Genomic DNA, 12,331 nt, shown 5'->3' with positions numbered 1-12,331 from the left:
TAGTTGTACACAAAACACAGTCACTGTATGGCAAGGTGCTGGAAGTGGAGCACATGGTAATAAAGATATTCCTATATTTTAAAAGTGGAACTGGATCTTTTGTATGACTGTTAATAATCAGTAATTCAATAACCAAAACATTCTCTGATATTTAGATATATTTTTGAATTTTAATTGTAAATTTGACTGGATTGTTATAGATGCATATTGCCCTATGTATTTATTGTTATTAGCCTGTGAAATGTAATTAACTCCATATATTGGGTCATAGTAGAGGCCAATATCGTGTAGCTGAATTGCACTTAGAAAACTCCAGTTCTGTGTAATGTAATTGGATCTCATTAATTGGGTGATGTAATTAATATCTTGAGACATCTTTATTCCATAACTCAATTGTGATTAGAAAGTCCACAATTTCAGTAAGAGTCAAGAGTTGTTATTAGATCTACACACGTCCACTAGTAAAAGCGCTGTACCTTCGTGGGAAGCCGCTGCAACTGTAGTACTGGTTAGATATCTTTATTTAACTTTACTTAATTCATTTATTAAGATGATGGTTTTTATAAGTCACTTACAAGAGAAGCCAACCTAGTGACTGCATTCTCCATATATAAAGAGCGGCAAGAGCAACTGTCGTAAGTCAGGAGAGATAATTAAGAACTCACAAGGAACTTCAGTAAAAACTCAAGAAGGTGTTTTGGTGAGGATCCGACCTGGAAAATCTTGGAACACGTCAGTTTCACATAACCAAAAGGTTCACACAATGATCACGCATGTACACTCAGACACTGACGTATAGAAACTGACGTGTCCGTGAAACAGAGACCGCCTTCCGTTAGATTCATACAGGTGAGGATTAGCGTGACGTCAGTGTGCCAACATCTAGGACGGGGTTTACCTGTACAAATTAGTGGGAACCGGACTCTCTTCAACATGTCACCGGTACCAGAGTTCGTAGTTTGCACTGAGCCAGTGTATCCACAACAGACTCAAATATCAAATTAATTTAGTAATGTATAAAAATATCTGTGCCATCATCTCCCCCTTTCTCGTTCTTTTTCTCGTGTGTGTGTGTGTGTGTGTGTGTGTGTGTGTGTGTGTGTGTGTGAATATGACAACCAATCTCCCCTCCACGATATCCTACATTCAACAAAGGAATGCAATTAAGTTAACTGATATACATATATTAAACAATTCAAACACATTCGTAAAAAATTAAACCAACAAGCAAGGCAACCACCACAAGAAACGAGTTCCGCTGTGAACATAATATCACGCTTGAAGAGGAAGAGTCCCCTACTTGTACTTTGGACTCTGTGGACCGCTCTGTCGTTAATGTTTGTTGTCGTTTACTCTTTATTTCACATGTGGAGCCACTTAAGAGCCTTTTAAAGTTCTGTCTAAGTAAGGCTGTGATTAAGTCCGTGGCAGCGTCTCCGCATGGTTTGTACACGTTCGTGATGCACGAGGACAGATTTTGTGTGTTGCTGAAATATAAAGAGGTGATTTAAATCATAACGGCATCATATAAACTGTTGTCGAAAAACGCATTTTGAATATTACAGTCTGTAGAGTAGGCGAAATGGCGACAAGACAAAGTAAAAGCACTATATTCACTATGTTGTAACCTCTAAGAGATATATACACTGTAGGTACAAAAATAGTCAACAATATACTGCAGTTCTTTATCTCGTAGCTATTTTAACAAGATCCTCCTCTATCGTATTTTTTCTCATTTTCTGTTTGTTTTCATTTCAATTATATATATAATTATTTATTTTAAATATATAAATTGGGTAAAATGGGTGGAATATTCATTTCACAATCTCTTCCACCCATGAACAGTTTTTTAAACAAGCAGAGGCTACACTGTATTCATATTCTACGTGAGCACAAGTCTAGCTGATACACATGGTCTTTATTTCATATGTTATGAATGAAAATACATATATCTAAGCCCCCGTTTCCATACCTAGATCGATCTAGCAAGATTGACCCATCTCTGACATCTGGCTCTGATATCTGGCACGCCTACTGAAGCTGCTAAACGGTAGTTATTAATTACCCCTAACAGCTTCAGTAGACATGCCAGATATCAGAGCCGCTTAAGATGGGTGCAATTTAGCGAGAAACCCCTCGGAGATGGGTCGATCCTGCTAGATCGATCTAGGTATGGGAATGGGGTCTAATACTCACTAACAGATGGCTCTCAGTGTCCTCTGACGTGACACAACGGTGTCTACTATGACATGATTTGTTGCATTGTACTTAAATTCACATTCGTCGGCCGCCGATACTCTTGCTGGATCACTGAAACAAGGTTCGAGGCGCTGGAGGGCTAGAGACAAATGGAGACATTTACTCGTGCAGCAGTTACCATTGGAAATACCATCATTTTCTCGAAATAAAGAAAAATAATTGGATTGTATATACTGAATTACAGACTTTTATATCAGGTGCTTGCACATAATTAGCACGTTAGAAAAATGCCAATTTGAATTTCTCAAGAACTTTTCACTTTGATATTTAAAAAAAAGTTTGGTGCGTTTTTTCCAGCCGTTTTACATTTATGTGTTTATAGTTGACCATCTCTACCGCTCTACCGCGGTCCATTTCTCTCTCTCTCTCTCTCTCTCTCTCTCTCTCATCAAATGTCAAATATATGCACATGCCCTATGCTCCTACCTTTCTGTCTGCTTTCACTGCAGATAAAATCTAAGCGATCTTCAAATGAGTCCAGTGAAGCCTTCGTTCTGCGCTGTTGTGGTACGTCGCTTTTGCAGTGTTTCTTAACGGTCTCGAGGCACTGGCGTGCAGTTTGGTAATTACTATAATAACAACGAGGAATGCATTGTGATATGCTTTGCCACGTGGGGGCCATAACACTGGCGGATCAAGGCGGGGGGGTGGGGGGGGGGGGGAGGGAGAGGGGGGGGGGGGAGGTACCCTCTACCAGGGATGATTTTTATCACTTTTCAAGATTCAAGATATTTTATTAAAGTGTCAGCCATATGCATGAAAGAATTTTTGCATAATAAATCATTAAAAAAGAGCAGTTTTGTATGGAACTATGAGATAATGAGATTTACTAAAAATTAGAATTATGTAAATAAAATGAAATTTAAAAAGTACGCTAAAACATATTTAGTATGTTAAATTTCTCCACAGTTCAGAAAATTGGCAGCAGCTTTTGGCTGCAATGTAAATCATTCTTTTATTATCAAACAAGTATAAAACTTGCCCTGATTATGTAAAAGGTCAAAATTATTATTCACTGGAGATTCACAGATATATCTCTGGCTAATTACATGCATTTTTTGTACTGTGGGAATTCGTTCACAGAAATAACGTAATCAGTCTGTCGGCATCTGGTGGAGATTGGAGCATGTGTTACGCGTCCCCACCCCTCTTCCAGTGCGAGGAAAAAAAGACTTGGTTGCACAGCATCAAGTGCCGTATACATTTCAGTGCATTTCAATGAAATGAAACACGCTATTAAAGTATATATTTTTCAGCAGGGTGTGTGGTTGAGGAAAGGACATCTCTTCCTGAATATTCTCAATCCGTTATTGTTACAGTATTTGTATTTGTCTTTATGCAAAGTCTAAAATAAACCACAAGTAATTTAACGGGGTAACACAGATTAACTCTTTAAATTACTTGCAAAAGAGTTATTTTTTGGATACGTTGCAACTGTTGAATATTATTCAAATAATGGTGTAAGGAGTTGGCAAATGTGACAAGGTCCCATTTAGAACTAGAAGATGGTATTTATTACCATTACCAATATAATCCAGTTATCTTAATTTAACCTTATGTTCAAAGAAAGAATACGTCTTTTAAAGTGCTTGCATACTCACATGCACATATTCCGATCCTGGCGAGTAATTTTTGGAATAAGCTGTTTGATTATCTTTAAGTAGTCTGCAAAAGGTCTCAGACACGGAGCAGCGGCCTGATTGGTGCAATCTTCTGGTGTTACTGGCGACATCAGAACTGAAATGGATAATTTTGCCAATGATTTATCAGGGTATAGATATATAATTTGCCTTTGTTCACTATACAGCTGCTCGATGCAGACATAGTCACTTGAATGAAATGACTGCCGCATGGTTTTGGGATAAGTGTTGAGAGAGTGCAACAGTCGCATTTGATTCAATGTATAATCTACTTGCATCTTTGATAAACAAATCAAATATTTGTCCACAATGAAATCAGACATCAATCAAAGCATTCCTCTTCCTCTTTATTGCAGTATTTAGAGAGTCGATATATCGGTTTCGCCCCTCCAAAGTATTGCAGACACCAATGGGCTGCCTTATTCCAGGATGGTTCGTCCCTTGCGGTTCTCAGATTACTTAGTCAATAGTAAGTACAACAGAAGTGACTTTGGCAATTTTTCAGCAATTATGGCAGGTATCAAGGTCATCAGAACTTCGATGCAAAAATCTAAGCCGATAAAACCAGAGTGAACACTGATTAAGTACAACGATTATTGAACTCAAGAAAACGTTCTTTGTCTTTCTATATGTACATGTACGGTACAAGGATATTCGTTTGCCGCATTATTGTCGACCATATATTCAATATGTAACACAACCAAAACATTAACAACAGCAATTCAGAAAGCGGAAGTCCCCGAGGCCAGATTCCACAACCCTTACTGCCCTCCAACGGTCTATTCCGCTGGTCTCATGGTCGCAAACTTAATTAAGGGCGATAAGTACGTCTCAGCGTTTGCTGGCGATGAACGTAATCACATCATGTTAACCCGTGGTGGCTGGTAATGATCGGATTGAATATGGAAGAGTTAAAAGAGCCATTATCATGCTTGAAATGTGCTATGGTGGAAATGTTACACGTTTATTCCGTTAAGTTGACCCTTTGATACTGGAAATTAAGTGAAGCAGCGTCAAAAGGATGGTTTTGTCATCTTAAAAACATTGACATCTTTCGAGAACCACGAGTAAAACTGGCGCTTGTTGTCATTCATTTTCTGGCAATTAGTCTTACATTGAGAATTTTCATACGGGGGAGGTAGTCATTCTAGTATACTGAAATAAGGCGATGACTTGCACCATAAAATTATTGCCATGAAATTGCGACTCGTTAATTGTGTCTCGTTAATTCGGTGTTCGCGATCACAAACCCGAGGCTCGAGACTACAAACGACTATTTCGTTTATAAGTTCTGTGAGCGGAACAGCAACTTAAAACGCCAAGTTATTGATTCGATCGTTCAATCAGGAATTAAAAAAAGACACTACAATCAATAGATAAATATAAATCAGATAAATATTGTATGCACAATGTAGCACAAATACCTTACTTAGATTGGTATTGTAACATGCGTTGCAAAATTGGATTAAAAACGTAGTAGATTTTACAGAAATGATTTGCAAGTCCAAAACAGAATAACCAAATAACTAAAATTAAGACCAATTTTAAAACTTTTATGGGTTTAATATATATACATACGTCATTCCATACTGCAGCGACGCCGGCCACCTTTGGTCATATTCAATTGTTCGACAAGGATTGTATCGCGTCCAATATTATTTATCGAGTCATTTTGTCCAGACTACAGGCCCCCGTTTAACAAAGAATCCTTAATCCGTAGTTCATTAGGATTTGTGCATGTGTCCATGAGAGTGCTGTAGCTGTAGCACTGATCCTGATAAGGTAAGATGTGTACATGTGTAACTGGTTACCAGGAACGGCACTGTCATTATACTGCATTGGGTAGTTTAAAGAGGAGAGTTCTTACAAATGACGGGTGCATGATCGCGCAGGAAAATAATAGGTATAATTTTGGTATTATTTTGGAGCAAGTGCCTTTGCGATTTTATCTTCTAAAAAAGGCGACCAACTTCCCGAAGAGTGAAGCGGCCCTTGAAGTAGTTTGCAGCAAAGTTGACCGAAAATAGATTCCTTTCAGGGAAATGGTGATTAAGAAAAGTAATAATATAGACACAAGCAAGGTAAGCGTGTTAAGGGTGCGGCTATCTGTATCTGTAAGTGCAATATACTCCCCGCGGGCCTTGTTCATTACACTCTCAGTTGTAACCGTGGCACATTGGTAGGAACTTCAAGATATATTGTACTGGGTCTGGTCTTAGCAGATTGCCAGTTAGAAAGGTTTCTACAAAGGTGATCATCATAGTTCCGGTAGATGACAGTTAATTATCTGCCATACTTCATATACTTATAGTAGTGCCAATGTTCACATTGGGACGCCTTTAGGTATGCAATTAGGTCTGAGAAAGAGAACGAATTATAGGGGAGTAACCTACTTCATTAAACCATACGGCAATCAAGTGTGTGTAATATTTCCCAGTCGGAGCTTGCTCGGTGTTTTATGTAAGTTGGATGCATTTTTCTTATTCCAAGATAAACAAGAAAAAAAAAACATGATTAATACTCTAAAAGTGAAATACGCCAGCCCATTAAGCTTATTTATGACAAATAAAATCGCCTAAAATTGAGACGGCCGATACACCTGCGTCTATTTCATCCTTCATGATCGCTCGCTTATAGCACGGTGTAAAACATGCAGGTAATTTCAAAACATGCATGCATGCAAGGCGTTCTAATGAACTGAATCCCATAAGAAATTCCAAGGGACATCCATTATCATGACACGCTCCTGCTGTCGATATGAGGTGCATGTACGCTGGGAAGGCGAATCACTGCTTTTACCTATCTTCAGAATAAAAACGCAAGCCTGATCAGATTCCATAGGTTTATAAGCATGGTAGCGTATATCCAAATGTATTTGTTTGTTGTCCAGGGTACAAAGTACCATTATACTTAAACGTTGTTGATCAGTAAACTTGACAAACCTATTTTATTCATGGCATCAGAAAACAAAGTTAATCTGTCGTTAACTGGCCTTTGGGATAATACAACAACTATGCATAAATGCGCCACGGCTCTAACAAAAAAATAGAAAAATGCACAGAAACGTGGCCAATTGTGTCGTTAAGTAACGCCAGTGTCCTTGGAGAGATTCCACGATGTCGCAAATATTGGATTAAGTGCAAGTTACAAAAATGCTGATATATTAGGAGCACCTATGGGAGTTCGAGCTGCACAATGGCTTTTAGTGTTCTAATAAGTCGACCACGTTAGTGCAGCAACTTTTCATAATTGATAATTAAATCCTCAATTTTGGTATATACTGCAACTGCTTGGGGTTAGATATTTCAACACACTTTTACAAATTTATTTTATTTTTATTATAGAGAATTACATGTACTTGCTCCATGCAAGTAATCCTCATTCTTTTTTAATGCAAAAATCCAACAGCGTTAACACTGTTTCATTTTTACATGTTATAACACTGACGCCCATCAATGTGTACATTCACCAAATACTGTAAATCATCATTCACGTAAGTATTTACCATTATACAAAATTCAACTAAACAGTGCTTGAAGTTTTCGAAAAACCGTCAATACAAGAATTAATACACTGCAAATGAAAAATTCTGTCTGACCTTGAAAAATTAGTGAAAGGTCAAATCCAAGGTTAGAATGGGATTCTCTTCATTTCACTTTGGCTTCGACTTTTGTAGCACACTATAACCTGTCCAAATTTTAATTTGGTAAAGAGAATTTTTCGGTTCTAATTTTGAAAGAAAAAGAAAATTGAACCATTGAGACGAGCCCCACATCGATGCAAATGTACCCCCCCCCCCCCAAAAAAAAAAAAAAAAAAAAAATCCAGCAGATTATATTTGACCAAACAACATAAGATGGGGTCATGTTTGCAGCTGTAGCGGTAACTTGACCCCACCGAAAAGCGGTGTGGAATCGGCGGTTTCCTTCTTCAAACAAGTTATAGGTTTCACTGCAGGGCTTTTACTTTGCCTGGGAGGGTGTATATACTCATCGCATGTTAACAAAATCTGTTTTAGAATTAAATATTTAACGAAACAGACTGACTGACTATTTGCACCTTCGAAAGTGATTTCTCTTACCGGAAAAATTAAGGCTCGAGTGACTTTTTGAAAGGTATAAGGCCAACATATTAATCGAGACAATTAGTTGGACCTGTTCATAACACAAGTTCTGGATTAGGTGGCACCTAAAATTATTCCGTTTTAAATGTCAACCGACCAAGTTGTCATTTACCGGCTGGATATAATTAAGTAATGTGTGTAAATCTGTCCATTTGCATGCAACAGTGATGGTTTTTAAACTCAGCATGCATACAGTCACAGATGTATTCCTAATATATAATTATATTATACCTATATAACTTAATGGTGTTTAATAAAGGATATGAATAAAACCAACCAAAAAAAAAGGCGTGCATGTGCCACCCCTTCATAAGAATAAACGTGTCCCTCTGTATAACCTAGATCAGATTTTGATTCCGGATGGACATGTCCAACCAAGAGGGCGAATCTCTTGAACCCCCCCCCCCCCCCCCCCCCCCACCAGCACCCCACGCCCTTCTGTTATCGTTGCTATGAAGTCCCACATCTCCGTGCATATTTTGCCTCTCAGGTGGTCTGATGGCAAAAAGAAGTTGGTTTAGATGAACATACTTGTACGTTAGTGGTCGGAGCAGGTTCGTTTCACTCTAGGGAGTGGACAGCGATGTCTGAAGACACAGAGCAACTTTTCATCATTGCTAATGGTCACTTAAGAGTAAGTGCTGTCAAAGTATCTATTAGAGGACAGAAGGGATGATCAGGTGTGAGAACGTTTTGTATCTGTATAGTGTCTCTCTCCCCCCATTAAGGAAAGAAACGGTCTTTCCTTGGTTTTAGAAAGAGGCGGCCGTCTGCATGTAATCCAGTATCTATAAAAAAAAGGGGGGGCGCGTTTGCAAATTAAGGAACTCTGGTCAAACCGATTTTTTGTTATGATATGAATTATGCCTTTGCAACAGCCCAAAGAACACAGCTCACTTTTAATTGTCATTCAATTATTGATATCGTGGCTTCAGTTTCGTGACCACGAACCATACACCTGATGGAAGAACAAGCAATATCTAAAGCAATTTCTGTTCAATGCCGCCAATGGTCTTCAACATATACAAGCATAAAATACGTGTATTTGTAAGAAATTTTATACACATGTCATACCTTGACATTGAAAACCAGCCAATTCCAAACTACAAATGCTTTAATGTTCTTGGATTATAATCATGTGCACACACGCACACGGAGAACACTTAAGTTTGAGTCCAGGTTCAGCATTTCCTGAGGGACAGTTCAGTTGGCCACTCTAAGTTATGAAAAGATTAATCAACTGGATGAACATGTTAAAGCCAATGATCTCGTGGGACTATAAATGGCGAGAGGGCAATAAGACGAACGTTAACTACGCTCCATTGCAGTCATTCTTACAGGGGTTTTACTATGCAGCACGTCCCCTTGAAACTATTATAGTGTACGCTTTGTATGTGTAAGCTTCCCGGACACTAATGGCGTCGTATATGTAGTAGACCGGTGGGTTTTTTAATACACTAAGCAGAAGAAAACCACATTTTAGTTTTAGTGGCCATCGTCAACACATCCCCGAAGAGTATAGCTGTGTTTCAGAGCTTACAGTATACAAGAGAAGGGTATCATATTCATGAAAAGAAGTGAATAGTTATCCTCGAATGAGTCCAGTTTGGTCCGAACTGATCGTGAAAAAGACTGAAAGAGAAAAGTTATATATTTCCCTCCCCTGAAATGTATGCAATTGATGAGATAATCTGTTAAGATGTCTATCTTGGATATAGTTTCAATATATAGCATTTAACAGCGTGTGTCCCTCTGTTTAAATGTCAATAAAAAAGTCGTGTTATTCTTGTGCCCCAGTATATATATATATATATATATATATATATATATATATATATATATATATATATATATATATATATATATATATATGGTGGTGCTAATTAAGTGTGAAGCCGACAGATTTTCATCAGTTTGGTCACCAGCCAAGGGCACAAACAACCAAGGTTATTGCAGGCCAATATTACGGGCCAAAAGAGTGTCGATTGTTAAAAGGCAGCGCCGTCAACTGTACATGTACGTGTGCCGATCAGATACGTATGCATCAGTTACTAAGTACAGTCCAGTTGGTAATTAACGCATTGATCTCTAACTTGATTTAAGTAATGCAGTTATGGAGGTCAAGGAAATTGGCGTTTGCTTGATCGACTTCCATGCAAACTAACGCTGTCAATTCCCGTTCAATGGAGCACGTATACTTGGTTGTAGATTCAATAGATCTATGAAAGAACGCCCTATCTATCATTAGCTGGTTGCGTAATAGTGTTTGTATTTTAATGACTTTCTCTCTCTCTCTCTCTCTCTCTCTCTCTCTCTCTCTGAAGACAGAGCCAGACAGACATTAGTTTCAATCTTGATTAAAATGGGACAATGCAATCAGAATTTGAAACGTTCAATAATTTTCCAATAGATGAACTGTCCTTTGGCAGTCAACATAATTTTTGGCAAATGAAGTGTCGCAGCTTTGGATAACTTGAATAGGTGTGTCTTGCGTCTGTGTTGTGAGAATACCTCAGTCTTCCATCGAGGGGCAGCGACAGAAACGGAAACCAAGACTTTAAGTCAAAAGATCGCCTAACGAGCCGTCCCGATAGAATTGTAAGAGAAAATCATATAAGACCAAGTTCGTGCTAATTGAATAGCACACGGTATTATCCATTTCAGCAATCGAATAATCGTTGCCCCGTGGGTTCTTTGTACTTTGGCTCTAATGTTGAAATATAACCCAAAAGCGAGTTACAATTCTCATGGAGTGAAACGGTAACGATTTAAACATTTGACCATTAACTTGAAGCGCAAGTGAAAACCATTTTGATCATTAATACGGGGTGAATTTGATGACTTACTGGGCCACCTTTTCAAACGAATGCATACATTTACGAACCCAACATTGCCAATCAAGATGCATCCTATTCAATGTATGCAACATCGAACGGAATGTCCATTTGGACATTTCTGTTTGTTTCTCATCCCCCCCCCCCTCTTTCTCTCTCTCTGTCTCTCTTATACACACATTTTGTGACTTGACATGCTCTACGAGACATTGATTATTTATCATCACTTGTTTTGTTGCCCCTTTAAATTTTAGCTGCCTACAGATGATCTCTGATATATGTAAAAAAGAATAAAATAATATGCAATATATCTTAAGAATTTTTTCATGTGGACATGTAAATACGTAGGCTCACACATGCATACGTATGAACAGTGACTTAAGGATATATTTCCACGTTGAGTGAAAATGAGATAATCTTTACAGTCTACATGTCAATCATATATTTATATTCTTTGCATCTTAATACATATACCGGGGACATATATTTTTGTAATTATATTATATATATTTCGTGTTATTTTTCGTTCAAGTCCATTCTTCTGAGCTGATTTTTGTCGCTGGATGAAGTGCGTTAATTCCAGTAGGAATCGTTCATTGTGAAATCATATCCAATCTAGCAAAAATTTGTAAAGAAGCTCTTAAAATATAATGTAATCTAAGTTAGTGCTTTGAGAGCGGTTTGATGGATTAACCAGCGCGTGAAGTTGAAATCTCCATTCTTAACGAGTGACTGATTCTTCACGCTAGAACGGAGGCCGCCAAGTGCAGTACATCTAATTAAGTCAATCGTCATTTGAAGCTAATCGTACACAAAGATGTTATCACAGTGACAGAACTAATCAACACTGTTGATAATGGCTACTTTACCAGACGTAGCCGGTCTAACAGTTCTAAATTACTTAACGAACCGAAAGTAAAACCACCGACGCGTTGAGATTCACACGTACTGGTATTATATTCCAAAAATACGCAATACTATCATCTTAAATTAAACTTCAGTATCATGCCAAATCAACATGCTTCGCTCACCTGTAAAAAGTGTGACTATAGTAAAACATTGGATTCTCTTCTCCATTGTCAATCTCAGAGTGAGTAGATGCCGTGCAGCTCATTCCAGCCTTGCACCTCGGATGCAGCATTGGCAACACCTACCAGATTTCTGAAAGAGACCCGGAATTCGTTGCAAGTTTTGTGGTTTCTATCCTGTTGCTGGGGCAAAGGTCAAGCACGCCTCTTTTGCTAAAACATACATATTAAAACGGGAATCTGATTGCACTGCGTCATCAGACGTCCGCATTAATTATCCAGGGAATCGAATGTCAGACAGCTCTCACAGGAATCGGCTTGTTTGGTCAAGTAAATAAGCCCAATCATTCAGTCTAAAATACTTTTTAGTTTGAACAAGCCATTGGATATCCATACATGTATATGATTGTGGAGAAACGTCATTTCTCGCTTAACGAATAGAGTCCA

General features: G+C 38.2%; 1 protein-coding gene across 1 annotated transcript; it reads right to left on the bottom strand.

The window, feature by feature from the left end:
• Positions 1-1,067: 1,067 nt before the first annotated feature.
• On the bottom strand, positions 1,068-12,072 carry LOC106178734 (uncharacterized). The gene is made up of 5 exons (XM_013562035.2): positions 11,888-12,072; positions 3,861-3,996; positions 2,686-2,828; positions 2,197-2,338; positions 1,068-1,487 (listed from the first exon to the last, which is right to left on the bottom strand). The coding sequence occupies exons 1-5, from the start codon at positions 11,931-11,933 to the stop codon at positions 1,196-1,198; spliced, it is 759 nt and encodes a 252-aa protein (XP_013417489.2). The 5' UTR covers positions 11,934-12,072; the 3' UTR covers positions 1,068-1,195.
• Between the last annotated feature and the right edge of the window lie 259 nt (positions 12,073-12,331).

Source organism: Lingula anatina, chromosome 3 (assembly GCF_051362555.1).
Source record: "Lingula anatina isolate TDL-2025a chromosome 3, LinAna3.0, whole genome shotgun sequence".
Classification (NCBI taxonomy): domain Eukaryota; kingdom Metazoa; phylum Brachiopoda; class Lingulata; order Lingulida; family Lingulidae; genus Lingula; species Lingula anatina.
Note: the sequence above shows the minus strand (reverse complement) of the source record. Positions and strands in the feature narration are given on the sequence as shown.

What these genes read in the sequence shown, in the direction of transcription:
- LOC106178734 (XM_013562035.2), bottom strand. Translation starts at nt 11,933, where the DNA reads ATGGAGAAGAGAATCCAATGTTTTACTATAGTCACACTTTTTACAG. An exon ending in TATAGTCACACTTTTTACAG is followed by an intron (nt 3,997 to 11,887) that starts GTGAGCGAAGCA and finishes TATCCATTTCAG; the next exon opens with TTCTGATGTCGCCAGTAACA. An exon ending in CAGTGAAAGCAGACAGAAAG is followed by an intron (nt 2,339 to 2,685) that starts GTAGGAGCATAG and finishes ATTTGTCTCTAG; the next exon opens with CCCTCCAGCGCCTCGAACCT.